This window comes from Panthera pardus, unplaced genomic scaffold (genome assembly GCF_024362965.1).
Source record: "Panthera pardus isolate Hobbes unplaced genomic scaffold, ASM2436296v1 HiC_scaffold_22, whole genome shotgun sequence".
NCBI lineage: Eukaryota > Metazoa > Chordata > Mammalia > Carnivora > Felidae > Panthera > Panthera pardus.
Window position 1 is genome coordinate 45604036 of NW_026526788.1, and position 23617 is coordinate 45627652.

The 23617-nt window shown below is 47.1% G+C and overlaps 1 protein-coding gene across 5 annotated transcripts in view; it reads right to left on the reverse strand.

Moving 5' to 3' along the window:
• Positions 1-23617, reverse strand: part of FRMPD2 (FERM and PDZ domain containing 2) — a 100423-nt gene that overhangs the window by 72306 nt on the left and 4500 nt on the right. For all 5 annotated transcript variants that reach the window (XR_002078773.2, XM_019444865.2, XM_019444868.2 and 2 more), the window contains exons 2-7: positions 13034-13159; positions 11325-11482; positions 7068-7133; positions 4418-4609; positions 2733-2865; positions 1977-2064 (exon numbers count right to left, since the gene is read on the reverse strand). Coding sequence is in view for 4 of the 5 variants with exons in the window: in XM_019444865.2 (XP_019300410.2) it covers positions 1977-2064; positions 2733-2865; positions 4418-4609; positions 7068-7133; positions 11325-11482; positions 13034-13159 (763 nt within the window). In the remaining variant the exon portion in view is untranslated. The remainder of the gene's footprint in view (positions 1-1976; positions 2065-2732; positions 2866-4417; positions 4610-7067; positions 7134-11324; positions 11483-13033; positions 13160-23617) is intronic.

Genomic DNA, 23617 nt, shown 5'->3' on the forward strand with positions numbered 1-23617 from the left:
GTCAAAGCCCACACCTGCAGGTGCTCAGCTGGACAGGGTGTGTTTGCACTTAGCCTTGGCCCCACGACTATGGGAGAAATTACCGTGTCCACTTTTCCAATGAGGCAGCTAGGGCTGCATAGGGAAGGAGCGGGGCGGGGTCTGAGGTGCAAGGCCACAGTCCACTTCTTCCCCACCCCCAAGACCCTGCTTTGGCTCACTGTGCTCAGGACAGGCAGGTCCTGTGACGCCAGCTCCTGAACACCCTGACACAGGTGATGGGATCGCAGGAGGTTCTGACTTTCCTGCTTAGAATTTAATATATTGTACAGGGGCGCCTGGGTGGTTCAGTAGGTTGAGTGTCTGACTTTGGCTCAGGGTGTGATCTCACAGTTCGTGAGTTCGAGCCCCCTATCAGCTCTCGGCTGTCAGCACAGAGCCTGCTTCAGATCCTCTGCCCCTCCACCACACAAGCACACACATGCTCTCACTCTCTCTCAAAAATAAACTAACATTTGAAAAAATAAAGGAAGTGTTTCAAGAAAAAAGAATTTTATATATCGTTCAAAATGTTTTGGAAGTAGGGGAGCCTGAGTGGCTCAGTCGGTTAAGCGTCCAACTTCGGCTCAGGTCGTGATCTCATGGTTCGGGAGTTTGATCCCCATGTCGGGCTCTGTGCTGACAGCTCACAGCTTGGAGCCAGCTCTGGATTCTGTGTCTCCCTCTCTCTCTGCCCCTCCCCAGCTTGGTCTCTCTCTTCTCTCTCTCTCTCTCACACACACACACACACACAAAATTAAAAAAATTTAAAGGAACAAAATGTTTCGGAAATAAAAAAAACACATTGTTTCCAGCATCAGAAAAAAAAAAAAAAAAGCCGTTTTCATTGGGCAAATAGAAAATAAGAGTTTTATTTTTTTAATGTTTATTTTTTTTTTTTGAGACAGAGAGAGACATAGCATGAATGGGGGAGGGTCAGAGAGAGAGAGAGACACAGAATCCGAAGCAGGCTCCAGGCTCCGAGCTGTCAGCACAGAGCCCAACATGGGGCTCGAACTCACGAACCGTGAGATCATGACCTGAGCCGAAGTCAGACGCTTAACCGAGTGAGCCACCCAGGCGCCCCAAAAATAGAGTTTTAAATAGCAGGCAAAATCACTGTAAGGTGAACTCGACTGCATCCTGTCAAGCCCCAGCTCTGTATTGGACGTCAAGTACTGCCACAGCCCTTGGCCGAATCATGGAAGGACAACAAATCGATACATAAAAAAATAAACACCCAAGTTACAAAATTCCTAATGTTCCAGATGCAGGAGGATATCGTCTCATGTGGTTTCGAGCAGATTTAAGCATCTATATTACATTCATCCCCAAACCAACCGCTTCTCCCTGACCCCTGCCCTTTGCATCTCTCTGTCCCTCTGTCCTTTCCTCCTTCCCTCTCTCTATTCCTTCCTCCCTCCCTCCCTCTCTTTTTCTCAGCTCTGCCATTGTCATGAGAACAATCCCCGGGCAAGCCTGCTGGTGAAGATCCAGGGCGCCCCCAGATAACAACCAGCCACCCCCAGAAGTGAGGCTGACTAGCCAGGCTGTAGCCAATCACAAAGGCATCTGGCAGAGTCCAGAAGAACCTCCCAGCAGAGCACAGTCTGAATTCCCAACTCCCATAATCAAGAGCTAAGTAAACCATTATCTTCAGACAGCGTGTTTTGTGGTTGTTTGCTATGCTGCCTCATGGGGCAACAGAAAATCACAACATGGAAGCGTGAACTTGGTTCCCAGGGGAGACAGAATGGCCCAAAAGCACACCTGCCATCAGGTCCCTCATCACCTTGGCTGCATATCTGCTTAAATGTGTTTTTTTTTTTTCACCTGCCAATGGAATAGGGTCAGCTTTTTCTGGAGAAGCAAAGGGTTTTGTATCAGTAATCAGTAAAGAAGCAAGACACAGCAGTCCCCACGTGGATGGCCCACCCCCTGGACACCTTACTGCTTACCTGCTAACAGAGAGGCTATGGTGACTGGGTGCTGAGGTGCTCAGACCGGGCTCCAGGGAACTCTGGGTCTCTGTGCTTCTCTCTGAAACTAACCAAACAGCACAGTACAGGGCATGAGAAGAGGCAAAGAGCATGGCTCTCTTGAATCAAGTGGATATCAGCAGCATGACTTACAGGCTGTGTGACTTATTTACCCTCTCTGAGTCTATTTGCTCACATGTGAAATGGAAATGACAGCTACAGGGGGTTCAGAGGAGTTGTTGTTTTTTTTTTTTTTTTTTTTGAGGGGGAGAATAAAACCTGGTGGCAAAGAGTACCTTGTCTTAGGGACAGAAAACAGTAGTATTAATTTTTTTAAAAACCTCCGATCCAGTTGAAGAGTAGAGACAAGATTATTCTAAAAACCATTCCTTGGACACGCCTACAGCAACAACAGAAACAATCTTTTACAGATTGCTTTTCCTTTTGCTCCACCTGGAAACTAACGAAAAGAAAGTCTTCCGTTATGTTGTGTGTTGAAATTTGTTCTTATCAGCTGGAACAGTTAAAACTCAATAAAAAAAAAATTTATGTGTGATTTATATCACACAAAATTATAGCTCCAGGTGAAGCTTTCCTCAGGACCCAGCCCCTTCCCTGTGGGGGCTCTCTGGAAGAGGGGAGCTTGCCCGGGTTTTCTCTGCCACCACGGCACGGACATCCGGCCCACTCGGGGCGGGAAACAGTAGAGTGGGAGTCTCGGGGCACCATACCCACCTCTGCAGGGGTGCAGACGCTCCAGGGCCCATACTGTTGTGTTCTCGCAGCTCGCCTGATGCAGCCTATGCCTGAGCAGGCAGCTTCTGTCCTGCTGCACCAAGGAGCTTTCTTCCATGAGTCTCCTCTCCACCTGAAGGTCAAGTGCATCACACATCCACACCCCAAAGTCAAGAGGGGACATTTATATAGACACATACAGACTGGCTGTCAGATTAAGTCAGTTCAGAAGTATCTGTCCACACAGTGAGAGCCTAACAGTGGCAACCAGAATGTGCTCCGGACCCCACCACCCACATGCGCCCTAGAGGTAATTCACTCCCCTCCCCCCATATCAGCGCACTCAAGCACAACCGTGCCTTTGCTCATGTGCTCCCCCGACTGGCTAGGGTCTCCCTGCTAAGCTCCTCTGTGCCTTCAAGACCCAGAACTATGTTCTTTGTACTTTCAAAGCTCTCCACTTCTGCCCTGAAGGCAGAGGGAAGTGTCCTTTTGTCACTTTCCCTCATCATATCACTCACATCTCCTTCAATGACACATTATATCATGTTTGCTTGCTTGTCTGTCTGCCCCCACCCCCACCCCACCGACCTTACTGTGTGCTTTATGCTTCATTATAGCTCCTCCGGCTCAATGAACAGGGGCAACATGTTCAGGTGCCAAGAAAAAAGGGATCCAAGAAGGAGGACAAGACAGAGCAGGCATTTTCTGATTGACTGTGGACAGCATCCACCCCAGCAGTCCCCTCCTCTCCATCCACACTGCCCCTGTGTTAGTCTTGGTCTCAGTTCTCCAACCAGCCCCCTGGACTGGTGCACAGGTGCCCAGCCAGTCTCCAGCCCTGCCTCTCTCTGGTTCCTCTGAAATGCAGACCTCCTTGCATTTCTATCATAGGCACCTTGCTTGCCTCTCCCCAGTCCCAGCACTGCCCCGGCCTCAAGGGGGCCAATGCTGAAGTAATTTCTGCCCCAGAATCCCCACTCCACCCCTGTGCGGTCAGGTGGAGGCTGTCTCCACCTGAGACCACCTTCTGGCTGGGCTTATTTCCCATCCTGTCTTCCCTCCATCACTCCCGCTCTCCTACGGGCACTTACCCAATAAATAACATGCATAAGCATCACCATTTCTGGCTTTGTTTGGAGGGAACCCCACGTAAGCCAAATGCCTACTATGTGCCAGCCTCTTACTAGGCGGTGAGGAGCACACAGGGCAGCAAATGTGACAAGTGCAGCAGGGGGACCCTCTGCAGACACAAGATAGCAGAAGGAGGGAGGGGCCAGGGACTGTAGGCACAGTCAGGGAAAGTTCCTTGCATGAAGCCTAGTTGAATTTTGACAGGTGACCTGACTCACGGATTACAAACATGTAATGTAATTGTTTTTGTGTAAAGAGCTTCTTTGAAAGATTCCAAGAATCTCAGCCACATTAGAAATCTGGGCTTGCTCAATCATCTTTACCAGCGCTGCCCAACAGAACTGCAAGGCTGGGATTGTTCTAGATCTTCCGTGTCCAGTATGGTCATCAGCAGCTGCATGTGGCTACTGAGCACTTGAAACGTGGTAGGTATGACCGAGGAGCTGAAGATTTTACTTGCATTTCAATTAACTATAATTTAGCTAATGTAAATGTCAATAGCTCCCCCTAGCTAGTGGCTCCTGGGTTGAGAAGCGCAGATCTACACTGACCTCCGAGATGGTGCCCAGAACCAAGCCAGCCAGCCGTCTAACGTGGAGACCGGCAGAGGTTGGGTATACGGCCACTTCTTCCCAATGAACCCGACAAGCTTCCAGAACTGACTGCAAGGGGAGCCGCCTGCGAGGCTGGTCTTCACACATGGTCAGCAGAATGGAGCTCAAGGGCTCACGGAGCTGCAGAGGCTGGAGAGAAGAGGGGCTGCATGAGAAGCCTGGACAGCTGAGTCCAATACCTTGTCGGGTGTGCGGTGGGGACTAATGGAAACAGATGATCTCATTACCACTAGACAGACACCTGCTCCTTCTGGAGCATTTGGGGACGGACACAAGATATATCACCAAGGCCACAAAATGCAGAGCAACGATCTCTACGCCAGCTGTGTGAAGTTTGCTGCTTTCTAGTCTGGAATGTTCTTTGGTACCCAGAGAGCACAAACCTGTGCTTGGAATACTTATGAAAAATAGGTGCTTGACAAAGTGGGCATCCACCCATGCCAAGTACACACATCAAACCAGGGATCAGCCTTCAACTCTCACCCACCTGGGTAACCTGTCAAATTATTTCTCGATTACTTTTCAAATGCAATTACTTCTCAAATTACTTCCTCAATTACTTTCTGCCAAATTACTTCTCAAATTATTTAGGTGGATCTCACTGGGCCTTTCCCCTAGAATGTGAGCTCCAGAAACATAAGGGCTGTGCCTTTTCATCCTTGGGCATTTCCAATGGTCAGCACAAGGTCAATGATCACTGGTTGAACTTCATGTCACATGCAGCCATGAAGCAAAAGAAAAAATATTTGCTTAAGCATTTCCCTCGTGCATTCAAGTGGCCACCATTTATATTGGGAAAGTCCTCAAATTCAGACTCAAAATCAGGCTTTTTGTCCCGCTCACCCATACCGTGAGTCATTTTCGAGGTAAGGGCTGCCCTACCATTTCCTGCCATGGAGCATCAGTTGTGAATTCCCATCTCCATGTGTAAGAGGGATGCTGCATCCCGGACTCATACAGCAAATCCCAATGCCTGAACAACAAAGTGGGAGACAGTCCCTGTCTTCAAGGACTTCACAGTCTGATGAGAAATATGGTCACCGAAAGAGACAAGGACTGGGACGCCTGGGTGGTCAGTCAATTAAGCATCCAACTTCAGTTCAGGTCATGATCTCACAGTTTGTAGGTTTGAGCCCCGCTTCGGGCTCTGTGCTGACAACTCAGAGCCTGGAGACTGCTTCAGATTCTGTGTCTCCCTCTCTCTCTGCCCCTCTCTTGCTTTGCACTCTCTCTCTCTCTCTAAAAAATAAATAAACATTAAAAAGAGAGAGAGAGAGATAAGGACTCAAGTCTTGGGAAGCACAGACATGGTGATAACACAGAGGAAAAGGTCTAACCCAACCTGGGGAGGGAACGAGGAGCTGGGGGAAAGAACTTGAACTAAATCTCCAAAAGCACACTGGTGTTAACCAGGAGAAAAGTGGGGGGAGGAACCACAGATAGAAGGAGCAGTATATAGTAAGTATGGCATGTCTGAAAAGAAGGGCACTGTGGGCAGGACAGAGCCCAGGGGAAAATGACAACACAGGGCCCCTTGTTCAAAACTTTTAAGAATTTCAAGACGGTGACATCAGAGCATTACACCAAGCATGGGCCCTTGTAAGCGCAGGGCACTATTGGATTACACAGGCCACACGCCCGTGAAACTGGCCCTGATTATGGAAGAGCTCCAGAAAGGAACCAGAGCTACAGGTAAGAGCCCAATTTGGGGCTCCAGGTATGCCCTGCTGAGAAGTGGAATCTAACCCCATGAGTAGAGTGGGGAGGTAAGAAGGATATCACACGAGGAGGGATGAGAATACAAAGCACCAGGAAACATTGGGATGTTGAATTAGAGAGACAAAGGTGAGATAGAAGGAAGGAAGGGAGGGAGGGAGGAAAGAAGAAGGAAGGAGGGAAGGAAGGAAGGAAGGAAGGAAGGAAGGAAGGAAGGAACAAAAGGAAGGAAGGAAGGAAGGAAGGAAGGAAGGAAGGAAGGAAGGAAGGAAGAGGAGAATTCTCTGGCTGTTGTTACCCTGGTCTAAGAAATTCTTATAGTGTGAGATGAAAATTTGCACACACACACAAACACACATACTCTGTAGTCAAAAGTTTTATACAGTGCTGTGATAAAAGTTTAAAATTTTTCTATGCTTTAAGCTTTCTTGGAGTCTTTAATAAATTACTCTGCAAAATCTTGAAGAGGAAGGTAATAGAGGGAGCATTTTCCCAAATCAATTGAGCACAGAACCCTTTTTCAGGAAAGCATCTCACGTCAGGAACGGCTGCTTTAAAGCCTGTTTTATAAATCTGCATCTTCGCCATCTATAAAATCTTCTAGTTTGCCACTTCCTCTGAGCGGATAAGTCTTATTTTGCTTGCCAACCCTAAATCGTGGCTGCCTGGATGGCCATGTTGAGTAGCATTCTGCGGTGGTTTCTAAACTCAGCGGGAGCACTTCTGTAACCCGTTGGCAATGCCTTCCTAGAACCCAGGAGGACGGAGTGGTGACACAGAGCTCAAGAGAAGTGGTCCCTGTCCTGAAGAAAACTGCTCATTAAATCCAAAGACATGACCTGGCAAGACTTTGAGTACCTTGTTTACAGACCTGATTTTGTGGGACATGAAAGCCTGCTGACCAGTAGAGGGTCATTCCTAAAGAATAGGCGTGCACCTGCTCAAGAGAAAAAGCACAAGATTAGATTTTGGTCACCTCTGGTATTCCATAGTCCTGCAAATAAATCACAATTCCATTTCCACGTGCGGCAGACAGTGTTGGCCGGCTAGCCCCCCCACCATCGGCGACTCCCGTGAACTTCCCGTCTCCCACTCTAGCGGCTTAAAACCACAGTGACCGTGACACCCCACTTTGGCAAGAGACGCAAGGGGAGTCTGTTAAGGGGCTTTTGAGAAAGCTTTTGCTTTACTGACAATAAGAACACAGTCCATGGTCCCACTTTTTCCTCAATTTTGCCTCGAATGCTGACAACGTATATGGATCATAGCTGCCATCTTGGGACCATGAGGCAACAGGCACCGGAAAAAAGACCAGCAGCTAGAAAGGGTAGAATGTAAATACACAGCCTGGATCCTCGATGACATTTACTGAGCCGCCGACCAATCCCAAGACTCCTGGTGAAGCAAATAATAACTCTATCTGTGGTGCCAGCCGCTGCACTTTAGGCTTTCTGATGGCACATAGCTTAAACCATCTGCACGTGAAACACTATGGGACAGCCTGCTTTAAAAAAATTTTTTTTAACGTTTGTTTTTGAGACAGAGAGAGACAGAGCATGAACGGGGGAGGGTCAGAGAAAGGGAGACACAGAATCTGAAACAGGCTCCAGGCTCTGAGCTGTCAGCACAGAGCCCAATGCGGGGCTTGAACTCACAGACCGCGAGATCATGACCTGAGCCGAAGTCGGCCACTTAACCGACTGAGCCACCCAGGCGCCCCTGGGACAGCCTGCTTTAAAAGCATCACCTGTCAGAAAACAAGATGAAATGGAAGAACATTATCTGACTTCTCCACCCTCACTTCCTTCATCTTCAAAATGAGGATTCTGGGGCACCTGGGTGGCTCAGTCGGTTAAGTGTCTGACTTTGGCTCAGGTCATGCTCTCCCGGTTCATGGGTTTGAGCCCCCCATCAGGTTCTGTGCTGACAGCTCAGAGCCTGGAGTCTGCTTCAGATTCTGGGTCTCCTTTCTCTGCCCATCTCCCGCTCACACTCTGTCTCTCCTGCTTTCAAAATAAACATTAAAAAATTGTTTTAATAATAAAAAGAAAATAATAATAATAAAGTGAGTATTCTACCTGAATACTCATGAGGATTGAGTAAAAAGAACCTGCAAATGGTCATGAAAATTTTTTATCATTATCGGACGTGGAGCACTTACATGCCAAGCTCTGCTCCAAGCCTTTTACTTACATTAACTCATTCGGTCCTCACCACCATCCTGTGAGGTTGGTATTTTAATTGTCTCCATTATACAGAAGAGGCAATGCAAAGGAAACTTTGGGAACTTTCCCAAAGAAGACCTAAAGCCAGGCACCAGAGCCTTGGCTATGTTGCTTCTGGATTATACTAAGTTTTCAATCAATGTCAATCTGTTATTGTTGTGGGGCTTCTACTGTAATTGACAAGGCGCATTCCCCTTAGGATCACGGGAAATGACTTTTGAGAACTTCAGAAGGGACACGCTGAATTCATAAAACATAGTATGTGGAAAATACACGCTTATTTGAGCCATCCACTCAGTTAAGTACAAGTGACTTTGGTTTTGGCTTCTGGCATCCCTAGGTCAAGAGCATGTGTCCAGTATCACACGTGCCAATTGTCTCTCTGACCTTATATCCCCAACCCGATCAACCAGCCCTCTGAGGAACGTGACTAGACACCTGCAGACAAGTTCACAGATTTCATCCTCACCTCTGGAGAAATGGTCTTGAGAGCAGATGCTGGAGCCGTGCCCTGAGCACTGCCAGAGGCACCGTCCACACTGGGGAACTGACCTGGATTCCAAATGCTCTAAGTACCCTTGGTGGTGCCTAAGGCCAAAGTGACAACAGGCTTCCTCTCAAATCCCAAATCCAGCCCCTTAGTATATGCTGCCTGGAGAAGGGTGGTGACAGTTTTGAATGCAACTCCTGGTGCCACGGGAAAGAACAGCATGATGGATTGTTGATGTCTGCCATGAGCACAGGATGGGGTGATAGTGGCTTGAGTGACTCATAGTTAGAGACCAGCGCACACCTTCCACCTGCACTGGAACTCGCCAAGCAGTGGGAAAAATGCCTCTGTGTGCTGGGAGAGCTGGATATTGGTCTGAGGAGATGAGTCGGCATACATCCTCCAAAGCTCAGGACAGAGCCCAGAGCTGGGGGAGGATTGTGAGCAAAGCCTCTGCTGAGACCACTTTCCTGACTGCTCACCTCACCTCCCACAGGACCTGAGCCAAGTTGGATGCAGAGAGGAGCCTGCAGTGGACGGAAGAGAAGAGCAATTAACAGAACTGAATGGTAGGAATGTGTTAAGAGGGGTAATGGCCAGGTGACCTGGCCTACTAAGCACCAGTTTGCCACAATTCACCCCCCAGGAAGCTAAGTCCCCTGCATTTTTGGGGTGCATCAGCATGCGCCCCTCTAGTGGCTGCTCAGAAAGTCAGATCCCCCTGGGGTGCCTGGGTGGCTCAGTCGGTTAAGCGTCCAACTTGGGCTCAGGTCATGATCCCACAGTTTGTGAGTTGGAGCCCCACATCAGGCTCCGTGCTGACAGCTCGGAGCCTGGAGCCTGCTTTGGATTCTGTGTCTCATTCTTTCTCTGCCCCTCCCCACTTGTGCTCTGTCTCTCAAAAATAAATAAAAATGTTAAAAAAAAATTATAAAAAAAAGAAAAGAAAAGAAAGTCAGATCCCCTGGCTCCAGCTGTGGCATGTCAGCTGACTCCAGACTGTAGGAGGCACCACCAGAGAGACCCAAACAGAGGGACTGAGAGGCACCCACATCTGTATCTAACACAGGGGTCCAGGGATTTATCCCTGAGATTCTGTCAGTACAGGAAAGAGTAGAGGGGCTCGGGGTGCTGGGTGTCTGCCTGTGGGTGACAGAGTCAGGGCCACTGCAATGGGGAACTTGATGCTTTCGCTATTGTGATCTGACTTGGAGACACGTGGGCCCAGATAAACCAACCCTGGAAGCCACCAAGCCCCTGTTATCTGAGCCCGAAGGAAAAGCAGCCTCCGTTCCAGGACGCCTTCTCCTTCCAAGAGAGGCGGAATTTCCAGGCTGTACTTTTCTCCTGAAAGGATGGCAAGAAGAAGCAGAACTCGCTGATTAAGAGCCACTATGCCCTGAGTGCTGTGTGCCTGCCTTACACCACTTTCTCCTTAGATTTTCTTCTTATGGGGGCGCCTGGGTGGCTCAGTCGGTTAAGCATCCGACTTCAGCTCAGGTTATGCTCTCGTGGTTCATGAGTTTGAGCCCCACATGGGGCTCGCTGCTGACAGTGCAGACCCCACTTCGGATCCTCTGTCCCTACCCCCCCCGGCCCCTGCCCTCCTTACTCTCTTTCTCTCTCTCTCTCTCAAAAGTAAATAAACATTTAAAAAAAGAATTTCTTCTTTCAAAAATTGAATATAATGTTTACTAGACCTTTGGCTATCCAGAAGCAAAACAAGTCCATGAAAAAACTAAAATTACCACTGATGTTGCCATCCAGAAATAATCACTGCAGGCATCTTCGTGTATATATTTTTAGAACTCTCTCTCTCCCCTGTGTGTGTGTGTGTGTGTTTATTAAACTAGGGTCACATTATACATGCATATATTTAGGTTCTTTTCAAGCCATTAAATAAGCCCCCACAGCCTCATTTTAATGCTATCTTATTTACTGGACATTGTTTCCAGTTTATCACTAATGTCAACAATACAACAATGAACATTACTGCAGTTAAATCAGTCTTTACTCCTACCTTAGGATCAACTCCTGGTTGGGGACGTTTTAGGGTTTTGCTACATGCTGCCATGGGTACCCATGGCTCAGACCGTGTACCCACAACTTTTCCAACACTTCTTTTTGAATATTTATAATAATCTGATAGATTAAGTCAAATTAACCCTGCTTTACAGGTGTAGAAATTGAAGCTCAGAGAAGGTCACCTGTCTTCATCAAATAACTAAAAGATTGGCAAAAAAAAAAAAAAAAAAGCCTGGGAATAATATTCTTTAAATCCATTCTGCCTTAGTGTTCCTCGGGGCTAAACTGGGAGCTGGGGATGCCACCCCCAGGACAGATCCAAGGTCCTAGGACCAGGCCTTTCCCCGGGACAGGCCCAAAGGTGCCACAGAGATGCCCCACAACTTACCTGAGATGCGTCGGGCTGTTCATCGTCACTCTGTTCCTGTAGCAGTTCAGGGGCCTTGAAAGGAGCAGCCTCTATGTGAGAAATGTGGTTCTGGAAAGAAAGACTTCCGGCTGCAGACAGCAGGGCTGACCAGGGACAGACCACATAGTCCGAGGAATCTGAAAACAAGGCCATAATGGGAGTATAGAGACATGACCACTGTCCGGAGGGCCAGTTGTGGGACTGCGACCAGCAGGTGCCCCTGGGATGGACTGAGAGCAATGCCCAGGGAAACATGAAGTGGATACAACCCCGATACATGCGTGCACAAGACCACGTGTTACCAAGGGCGACCACAGTGGTGGCCAGGAAACCAGCCACCTGTATCCAAATTCCTCAGTGCCCCAAGCGTCTCAAGGTCAGAGGTCCACTTGGAAATAAGCCCAAGTCTGAGTTCTTTGGAGCCAAGCCTGGGACCAAGGCAGCTGGTCTTCTGGGCGTACTGTAGGGGTTCATCAGTCTCCCCTCCCCCATCCTGGAACCGACACCCGGGGCAGGGAGGAGGGAGTGAAGAATCACCGGAGGGTGAAACTGAAGGTAGAGGTGCACAGCAGCCTCCTTTATCTTCCCACACTGGGACCCGCCTGATTGCTCATGTGGTCTCACTCATGTGTGGGGAGCCTCGGCTGCGGTCTCGCGGGTGACTTCGGAGCTGACATGTGAGTGTGCGTACTCAGCGTTTGTTCCAGTTATTAACCTAAGGCTTCGCAGCTCCAAATTCACCTTTCAATACCTGCTCCCTGAAGCAAGCTCTCCCTTACAGCGAGTGCGACATGCAGCTTTCTCAGTAGAGGGCGCTAGAGAGACATGGCGAGAGGCGGGGCCCTCCTGCTGTTTCGGGTCTCAGAGCGCGGGCGGGAGGACAGTTGGTGACGCTCTGCCCTGACAAAGGACCCGTGGTCCAGCACGCACCTCCCGGCCCCAAGTGATCACTGTTTCTGCACAGACGCCGCGGGCTCCAGGCCTCCTGGCAGCACTAGCTCCGGAAGTTATGTCTCCCCGTTGCCCTCCTCCATCCAGAGAGGGTCACCCTCGCCCCTGGTGGCGATTCCTGTGCCTCGCTTGTCCAGTGAATGCCAGACCCTTCTGGCCCGGCAAAGCAGCGAACTTCGCCTTCATCGTGGGCTCCAACCACAGCAATTCCAGCAAATCTGAACCCCGATCTGGGGAAGGGGCTTCCCTTCCAAGTTTGTCCCTCACTGGTACTTCCCTCAGTCCTGGGGAACCGTATCTTACAATTACTCTTCTGTTGGAATTTAATAATTCTTTATATTAACCTCCCTCCCGCTCTTTAGACCACCTAGTGTGTGGGTTCTAGCCCCTGATGGGGCACAGGTGATACACCATCTGGCAGGAGACAATATGGGAGTGTCAGCAGGGCAGCCCCCTGCCTCCTGTCCCTTATGCTCAGACCATCCAGGTGTTGGGAGAGGCCCATATAGCTGCAGCCACTGTCTCCCTAGAAGCAAGGCCTTTTTTCAACTCTGCTGCATGCCATGGGTCCGAGAGACAGGCCTGCCTTCCCAGGGCAACTCCATAGGCAGGTGTCATTTGACTACTTGATCTAATGCTTTGGACTGATAACAGATCTGAGAAGCAGCAGTCAGAGATGGCTTGGGAAGCCTTGCGTTCAACTCCCTGCGATTCATGTGGCCCAAACACCCTCTTACCTTCACGAATGTCTTCCAGGAGCCGCTCCGCAGCTAGGTACAAGAGGGACCAGATTTCCTCCTCCGACAGAGCTTCGCCCCTGACCTGCAGGGCGCTGGCCAGGGTCACAGAGGCCGGGCTCATGCCTGCAGAGACATGCGTGTGGCAGAGTCCCCACAACGTCCACCAGCTCTCTGGGCCTGTACTCACCGCTCCAGCCCAGGCACAGCCCAGCCCCCTCTGCGGCCTGGCAGCACCATGTTTTCATCACCTGCATCCCCGGGGCTGGGCGCAGGGCTAGGCACACAGAGGAAGCTACAGAAATGTTTTTTGGGGGGACCTGCGAGTCTGCCTGGCTGAATCAGTGAATGAGGAAATAAACTCCGAAATGAAAGCTTAGGCGAATGAATGAATGAATGAATGAACAAATGATCCATGAGAATGGCACCGCCCTCTGAGCTGGGCTGCGCTGTTGAAAAGAGCTCCCTTGGCCCAGGTAGCATCCTCTGCCTGCTCTCCTCTCTGTCTGGGAAAGTAGGTTAACGGCATTTTTTTTTTAATCTCCACTACATGATTCATGGCTTTTCCCCTGCCACACGCCGAGTCGGATGTGGCGCCAGAACCAGCCCTGTCTGTAATGATCACGACACCTGCCTGAGGAGTGAAAATCACTGGAAGGAAGGCGAGTCCTGTGTTTTGAAAAAGTGCAGGCTCAGGGAAGCGTGGGACTGACCCGCCGGAGGAGGGGTGAAGGAGGCTGGTCTTCTCTTTTCCTCTCTTCTTAGAAGGGCTCCTTTCGACCAAAGCTGACATTTAAATGTCTGTCCTCCTGACACAGCTGCCACCCACTAATCTCCAGCCCCAGGTGGGGTGACAGCAGGAAGAGGCCAGGCAGGCTTTTCCTAATCCATTTACGTCATTGATCTTTTCTGCGGCCTCAGGGAGGGCGGGAGGGCGGTGTGGGGGGCAGGGCGGAGAGCACGTTATGGCACCCTCATCCTTCTGTCCAACATGGCCAAGCCAAGATCTCCACTCGCCGCCTGCTCAGCTCTACGTACGCCTGTAGTCCAACCTCCTCCGGCCTCAGGAAGAGAGTTGGACTCCCAGAAGAAAAAAGCCTTGCATGTCCTCCTCTCCCCTGGGGACCAGAGGTGTGCTGGAGCCAGGCCTAGGCCGGAAGCTTGATGTGTGAGATGTTACAACAAGGAGTCTGCAAAGAAAGCCCATCATTCCCATTGGCAGACAGGAAGGCAGTCCAAGGTCACCCAGGTAAAAATTAATAGATTCAAAGCTAAAGTGCAGGGCCTCTCTTTCTTTTTTCTCTTCCTCCTACTTCTTTATCTAAACTTGGCTTGAGACATATGGATTAGGCATCCCCATGCTGCCACATGTTCCCAGCTCTCTGCAGCCACCGTAAAAGGCTACTTATTAGAGAACAAACAAAGGGACAAGATTAGGACTCTCAAATACGAAATCTCTGAATCTCAAGATTTCTCACAAAATACCAAATGTGGTGTGGTTTGTTTTCCCATCACTGTATGACTAGAAAAAAATTGCATTAAAAGTATTTTAGGCTGGTGTGGTGTGGCTAGTCAGGACCATCATTTCAATATAGTAATTCAACTTTCAACAAATAGTGCTGGATTCATCATGGGAGAAAGAAAAAAAACCCTCTTATCTTATATAAAAATTAACTCAGGGCACCTGGGTGTCTCAGTCGGTTGAGAGTCCGACCTTGGCCCAGGTTAAGATCTGGGGCGCCTGGGTGGCTCAGTCGGTTGGGCGACCGACTTCAGCTCAGGTCATGATCTCACGGTCCATGAGTTCGAGCCCCGCGTCAGGCTCTGTGCTGACAGCTCGGAGCCTGGAGCCTGCTTCGGATTCTGTGTCTCCCTCTCTCTCTGCCCCTCCCCTGCTCATGCTCTGTCTCTCTCTGTCTCAAAAATAAATAAAAACATTAAAAAAAAAAAAAAAGATCTCACAGTTCGTGAATTCAAGCTCCACATCAGGCTCGCTGCTGTCAGCACAGAGCCTGGAGCCTGCTTCGGATCCTCTGCCCATTTCTCTCTCCACCCCTCCCCTACTCATGCTCTCTCTCTCTCTCTCTCTCTCAGAAATGAATAAACATTTAAAAAAACTAAAAATTAACTGAAAATGAATCATAGACCTAATATAGAACATAAAACTGTAAGTTTTTAGGAAATAACACATCGAGGCAAATATTCAGGATCTAGGACGAAGCAAAGAGTTCTTAGATTTGACACTGACATCATAGCTTAGCCTCGCCTACCTTACATGTGTTCAGAACACTCAGATTAGCCTACAGTTGGGCAAAATCACCTAACACGAAGCCTGTTTTATAATAGAGTGTTGAATATCTGATGTAATTTATTGAACACTGTACTGAAAGTGAAAAATAGAATGGTGTAAGCGTATCGGTTGTTTACCCTTGTGACCACCTGGCTGACTGGGAGCTGAGGCTCCAGGCCACTGCCCAGCATCACGAGAGAGGATTGTGGTGCATCCTGCTAGCCCAGAAAAGGATCAAAATTCAATGTCTGCAGTACAGTTTCCACTGAATGTGTGTGGCTTTTGCACCATCGTAAAGTCAAAAACTTATAACTCAAGCCATTACAAATTGGGGTCATTTATAAATAAAGAACTCTGGGAGAGCCTGGGTGGCTGAGTTGGTTAAGCGTCCGACTTCAGCTCAGATCATGATCTAACGGTTCTAGAGTTTGAGCCCCATGTCAGGTTCTGTGCTGACAGCTCAGAGCCTGGAGCCTGCTTGGGATTCTGTGTGTGTGTGTGTGTGTGTGTGTGTGTGTGTGTGTGTGTGTCTCTTTCCGCCCCTCCCCCACTCACGCTCGGTCTCTCTCTGTCTCAAAAGTAAACACTAAAAAAAAAAGTATAAATAAAGAACCCTCACAATTCACTGTAAAAAGACAACCTAATTTTAAAATGGGTAGAGACGTCGACTGTGCTTCAATAATAAATAAATTCAAAGTAGAATAAAAAAATGACTACAATAGGCAAAACTCAAGAGTGTCACAGGCCAACTGGAATGTATGGCCACCCAAATCTTTTTTTTTTTAAATGGACAAAGACTATGAACATACATTTCTCCAAAGGTGTACAAATAACTGATAAGCACATGAAAAGTGCTCAACATAATTAGTCATTAGGTAAATGCAAATCAAAACCACAATGTGATACCATTTCAGATCTATAAGGATGGTTATAACCAAAAAGTGTTGACAAAAATATGGAGAAATTGGAACCCTCACATATTGCTGATAGGGATGTAAAATAAGGTAGCCACTTTGGAAAACGGTTCAGCAGTTCCTCAAAGAGTTAATCATAGAGTTACCACGTGACTCCGCAATTCCACTCCTTGGTATATACCCAAGACAAATGAAAGCATATGTGACACCAAAACGTACGCACAAACATTCTTAGCTGCATCCTTGATAGTATCCAAAAAGTGGAAACAACCCAAATGTTCCTTAACTAATGAATGAATAGACAAAATTATATCCACATACAATGGAATGCTATGTGGCCATAAAAAGGAACAAAGTCCTGCTACATGCTGCAAGATGGATGAATCTTTTTTCTTATACCCCTTAATTAAGGTGTAACTGACATACGAAAAGCTGTATAAATTTAATGTATGCAACCTGATGAGTTTAGAGATAAGTACATATTCATGAAACCATCACCACGATCTAGGCCATACAAGACTGATGAATCTTGAAAACAATCTGCCAAGTAAAGGAAGTCAGCCACTAAAGGTCACATTTCATATGATTGCATTCGTAGGAAATATCCAGAAGAGGCGAATGAATAGAAACGGAAAGATCAGTGGTTTGGCAAGGGTTTGGGGGAAGAGCAGGTGGAGAGTGACTGAAGTGGGTATAGATTTCTTAACAGCTTGATGACAATACTCTGGAATTAGTTGTGATAGTTACACAATCTTGTGAACATACCAAAAACTTCTGAATTGTGAACATTAAAAGGTGACTTATGGTATGTGAATTGCACCATAAATGTGAATAATTTTTTTAAATTTTTTTTACATTTATTTATTTTTGAGAGACAGAGAGACAGAGCGTGAGCAGGGGAGGGGCAGAGGGAGAAGGAGACTCAGAATTAGAAGCAGACTCCAGGCTCCAAGCTGTCAGCACAGAGCCCGACGTGGGGCTGGAACCCACAAACCGTGACATCATAACCTGAGCCTAAGTCGGATGCTTAACCAACTGAGCCACCCAGGTGCCCCCATAAATGTGAATAATTTTTAAGAGAAAAGCAAGGAATGGAAAGGAACTTATAATTAAAAGACAGATCATGAGGTGGGTGGCTCAGTCAGTTAAGCATCTGACTTCAGCTCAGGTTGTGATCTTGCAGTCCATGATTTCCAGCCCCACGTCAGGCTCTGTGCTGACAGTGCAGAGCCTGGAGCCTGCTTCAGATCCTGTGTCTCCCCCTTCTTTCTGCCCCTCCCCCACTCATTCTCTCTCTCTCTCTCTCTCTCTCTCTCTCTCTCTCAAAAATAAATAAACATTTAAAAAATTTTTTTAAAGACAGATCAAATTAATAAATGAGTAAAAGTAAATATAGTATCTAGGAATGTACATGTGAGAGACAAAGCTATAGAAACAAGAGGATGACTGTAAAAGTCTGGATAATGATTACCTTTGGGGGAGTGAGGGCCTGTGATTGAGATGGAGAATATGGAAGGGTTTCTGGAATGGGGGGCAAAGTCCTATTTCTTAGCCTCAGTGATGGCTCAAGTAAGCTAAGTAAAGCTCAAGTAAACTCGGTAAGCTAAACATTTGTTGTAACGGTTCTCTGGGTCCGTTCTTTTACAATAAGTTTAAAACAATTTCAAGCATTGCCCTGCTAAAAATGTTTTTAGGCAAATCCAAAAAATAGCACTCCATTTCCACCTCCTTTCTTGAAATACAAATCCAGCAATTTTCATCAGTTATGTTAGACTCTATCTGAAATCCTGCCAACAAATGCCAACCAGATTAAGAGGCCCAACCATTCTTTCCATCTAGGGTGGATAAGGAAACAGCCAACATCTAGAAAAGCACATAACTGCTCGGGTTGGCTAGTCAAACACCCCTGTCTGTGGTTGGAACCAAGAGTTCTTTGAGGCTTGAAGTTGCCATTCTCGTTGCTGGTGTATCAGGATTGCAGCTTCCACGTCAGAGGCAACAAACCCCAAACACAGGAGGTAATGCCTGTGAACTAGTCATCAGCCTCTCCATTAAAAAAAAAAACAAAATACGACAACAACAAACCCATCCCACTGTTCCAAGACATGTGCATGCTCCCACTGCAGAAAGAAATGTCTACGTTCTGCTTCTCTGTACAAACTCTCTCTGACCCCAGGGCCACAGATGAACGTGACATTCTGTCCACAGGAGTGAGTTGTGCCTCCGGGGAGTGCCAACAGTTGGGAACCATTGGCGGCCCCGAATTTCCACGGCAGCCCTGACCACACCCCTCCACTCTGGTAGGCAGTAACCTGTTTGGGGATACTTCAGGGACTCCATTTCAGTCCACTAGTCCTTAAGAAGCAACCCAAATATATGTTAACATTGCAATATTGCAAATTCCATTTCAGGGCCAGCTGACAACACCAATACAAGGAGACACTCCCTAGCGCTTACTGTGCACCAGGCACTGTTCCAAGGGCTTTATGTGCACCAGTCCCGGTTTATGAGACAGCCGCCATCAGCCCTGCCCCGGCATGCTGTGATGCCTCCGGGCTTGCATCCAAGTGTTTGTCTACACAGTCTGGTGGTGAGGTACCACTGCACCGTGAACTGGAAGGGGACCATTAACCATCTAAGGGACGGAGAGATCCCACCACACAGATAAACCCTGCCTTCCTGCCAGTGAGGAAGCTCTGGGAAAGCGTCCAGCCCATGGCCATGCTTCTGGGGGGGCAGCTCTGTTGTCTCTCATTCACTTCCCAGGCTCACACCTCTGTGGGCCAAGTCCTGTATGTTGACTCGATTCTCCGAACGCTTCTGCAGTCAGCTCATAACCCAAAAGTCTCCTCCATCTGAGGCCTCATTGCTGTTCAGGAGTTTCCTCAGGCTCCCTTCCGTAAGTTCCCAAGCTATGGTGCATTCTGTCTCTAGGGACTCTCCTCTACTGGCCTCCAGCTTCATAGCCCTTCTCTGATCTGGCTCGGCCTAGAAGCTCTGCCCATGCCCTCGACATCCTTGCCTCAGCCATCCCTTTATTTAACAAATCCTACGAAGGAGTTAGTATATTTTAAGCTGTAAATAGAAACATGAAAATATAACATCCTACCCTTGCACCCTTGCAAGTCTTACATTCTAGTGGGGATGGGCAGAGGGGCACCGATACCAAACAGATAAACAGAGGAACAAAATAAGTCCACAGAGAGATAGACTATGAAGAATAGGTAGACAAAGCTATGCACTTGAGCCGGAGTGGTCAAGGAAGGCACCATATGAGCTGAGACTTGAAGGTTGAGAAGGTGCCTGCGAGGGAAGTGGAAGGGACAAGGCACACTGCCTCTGGTCTCGTGGGGACAGCCAGTGGGTGACCACTCCCTCCCTGAAACACTACCCGTTGCTTCAGATCCCGGTTTCCCGTGACTCCCTCTCGCTGTCCCTGGAATGTCGTCCCCCAGGATGCTAGCTCCGGCCCTGTGCTGGTTTCCTATGGCTGCTGGGACAAATTACCACCAGCCTGATGGATGAAAGCAACAGAAATTTATCATCTCAGAGAAATCAGTTTCACTGAGCTGAAATCGGGCTGTGGGCAGGGCCGCATTCCCTCCAGAAGTTCCAAGGGAGGGTCTGCTCCTTGTCTCTTCCTGTTTCTAGTGGCAGCCAGCATTTCTTGACTTGTGGCCACATCGTTCCAATGTCTGCCTCCATGGTCTCATCACCTTCTCCTCTTTATTTTAAATCTCCCTCTGTCTGCCTCTTACAAGGATATTTGTGATTGCATCTAGTAGGGCCTGCCTAGATGATCCAGGATAATCTCCCCATTTCAAGACCCTTTAACCTCATCACATCTGCAGTTGTTTTGCCATTTAACGTAGTATTCATGGATTCCACAGATCAGGATGTATGTATCTTTTTTGTGGTGGGGGGAAGCATTGTTCAACCTACCACTAGCTCTTTTTCATTCAACAGTCTACTGTTGGCTAAAAAAAGACATGAGCTCTGGGAGGTTGAAACTCCAGCTCCCTAACTTCCTGGCTATGTGAGCTTGGGCACAGAGCATATATATACTTAACCTCTCTGAGCCTCAGTTTTGTCATCTGGGATATAATGTTAATCATAGCATCTACCTCATGTAACTGTTAGGAAATTATATTCAAGGGCTCAGTATGTAAAATGTGATGAACACATCTTATTTCCATTTCTTTCCATCTCTGCTCTAACCACCCAGAAAGGGATTTTAAGCATCAAAGCTGCTGAGAAGTTTCCAAGTATGAGATTCTTAAGATATGGTGTTAATTGTTTCCATCTGTCTGCCAGGATTGAGGTGCTATAAACAACCCATTTTAAACCTTAGCAAAATGCCTAAAATATCTCAAGGTCCCCAAAATAGACACCCTAGGGAGGAACCAGGGAAGGATGTGGGGCTCCCAAGGAATCAAAGCTCTCAGAATGATCCTTTTGCCTTCCTCCTTTTGGTCCTTATGTCTCCCTTCATTCCTTCTCCCTTTGGACATTCATTAAAAACCATCTGCTTGCACTAAGACCAAAATCTGAGCAAAACTTTCCAGAAGGCAAATGGCATCATTCCCCCAGGAGGAAAAGTCAGCTTCGGCCTCATCTGGGCTCCACTGAAAGCCTCATCTGGGCTAAAGGTGTCAGGGCTCTTAACTTCCGGCACTCTCCTACTGGGAGATCCTTGGAAGCTGATCTCAGTTCTGAGTTCTTCACACAGATCCTGCCCTACTGCCCTATATAAATACTGGCTGTAGCACCAACGTAGTGTGACCTTGAGCAAGAGCACTCTCAAAATCTCTTCTCCCCGCTGTAAAATGGAGATGATACATCCTGCCTTACAAGATGGTTGTGAGAAGAAGAACAAGCTAATGAGAACATGGCAACTAGCAGATGTCCTACCTTTCTTCAGTGTTCCCAGATGGAAACTTGCATTTGTAGATAAGAGAATGGATGTTCCATACAGAAAAACATTTAGAGGGTTTTAGAGGAGGGTTTTTCTCATCGCCCATATTTGCTTACATTCGACTTACTCCATATTTGCTACATTCCTATATAACCCGTGCTGATAAGACCAGTTTTTTATTTGAGTGAATGCATTCAGGGAAACTGCATATTTTATAGGAAATGGAAAATTAGTATTGGACAACAATAGAAGGTAATTATATATTTCTTTTAAATCCTTGAATTCTTGCCAGATAATATTGCCTTCCAATGGTCCCAAAGCCTGGTCTTTCATTGTGAAAGGAGCCATTCGTTTGAGAAATGTGAAAGCCTAGGGTTCCAGACAGACTTTCTTCTTGACATAATCGGAAGAATTTAAGTAAAATGTCAAAAATATAATTCACTGTTATTAATGCACTTCGTGTTCCACCTGTGTTCTTTGGTCCTGCTTGTCCTTTAGGAAGAGCTGTATCCTCCTTTTCCAAGGCTGCAGGGCCAGTTTTAATGTAATTCATACTGAGAGATGATTGATTGAGTCCTTACCAACTTTACTTAAAGGCAATGCCTTCCAAGAAGAATAGCCCTTTGCAGCTTATAGAGTTTGCATACATTTTTGTGATTCCCACAAAAATCCTTCAAGGCAAGGCAAAATGATCCCCATATCCAGATGAGGAAACTGAGAATTTAACTGACTTAAGGTCCCCAAATTTGCATGGCTAGTAAGTGCCATTTAAGTTTCTAAAGGAGGGGATGGTGGGCTTGTAAGCTAACAAGACTAATTGAAGCTACGTATGTTTAAATCATTATTCAGTTTATTCAAAGTTGTGAATTTTAGGTGAGAATCAGTCTTGTTAGGTTGATAAGAATGGTCTGGTATTTCAGCACAGCTGCTTTGGGGCTATAGAAAAATAATAATAATAAAATAAAGTTGTGAATTTTAACAGCTGCTGTCTTGAGCCTTCAAATTCAGCTTTAAAGTATTAAGATCCATTCATCTGGTGATTTATATATAAAAAGAGCTACTTCACATGATTTTTTTTTAATGTTTATTTTTGAGAGAGAGAGAGAGAGCAGGGGAGGGGCAGAGAGAGAGGGAGACACAGAATCTGAAGCAGGCTCCAGGCTCTGAGCCGTCAGCACAGAGCCAGACATGGGGCTTAAACTCACTAACCACAAGATCATGACCTGAGCCAAAGTCAAATGCTTAACCGGCTAAGCCACCCAGGCACCCCTACTTCACATGATATTTGACTAATGTTCACCTAAATTATAATATAACTGTTGTCAGCAGTTCTCCAGAGAACCAGGTTTATTTATATATATGAAGTTAAGTATATTTATTTAAATTTAAATATATTTATTTAAATTTAAATATATTTATTTAAATATAAATTATAACTTTTTGTTTAAGTTGGCTCACCTGAATGCAGGGTTGGCAAGTCTGAAATCCACAGGACAGACTAGTGGGCTAGAAACTTGTGTAGGAGTTGATGTTGTTGTCTTTTTGTTTTTAAGTTTATTTATTATTTATTTTGAGAGAGAGAAAGTAGAGGAGGGGCAGAGAGAGAGAGGGAGAGAGAGAATCCCAGAATCCCAAACAGGCTCTGTGCTGTTAGCATGGAGCCCCGATGCAGGGCTCAATCCCACAAACCATGAGATCATGACCTGAGCCAAAATCAAGAGTCAGATGCTCAACCAACTGAGCCACTCAGGCGCCCTGATGCTATAGTCTTGAGGCACAATTTATTCTCCTTTGAAGGAACCTCCGTTTTGCTTTTAAGGTTTTTCAACTGACTGGCTTAGGCTCACCCACATTACATATATTCCTTAATTTAATGTCAACTGATTATAGACGTTAACCCCATCTATAAAGCACCTTCATAGCAAAAGTCTTACCATTGCCCCAATCCAGTCTCCATCCTACAGAGAGACCTCTTCCTAAAACACATTTGACCATATGACTCTTCCACATTAAAGCCTTCAGTGGCTTTGTGTTTTCCATAGAATCATTTCCAGTTCCTGACTCCTAAACAAAGCTTAAGCGACCTCCAGTCCACCCTTCCACACCGATCTCCAGCGACTTCCCCTTGCCTCCATAGCCTCTCTCCAAGTTCCAGATGCACCACACCCCTCTCATCTCCTGTCCTCCCCAGGGTTGTGTGGGGACACTCCCACCTGGAGCTCCTTCTTCCCTGACTGAGTGAGTCGGGAGCTGTCTGCACTCTGTGGACCAGCAACACACAGAAAAGATACCAATACATGAAATGAATGAAATACTTAGGTGACACTTTCTTTAAAGGTCCAACACATTTCCTACCTAACCAGATACTTTTCCACACCTCTTTAACCTATGGAGAAGTAAGTTCTGACCACTTAGTCTCAAAATCTACCACTTGACTGGCACCAGCCCACCACGAACTGGTCCTT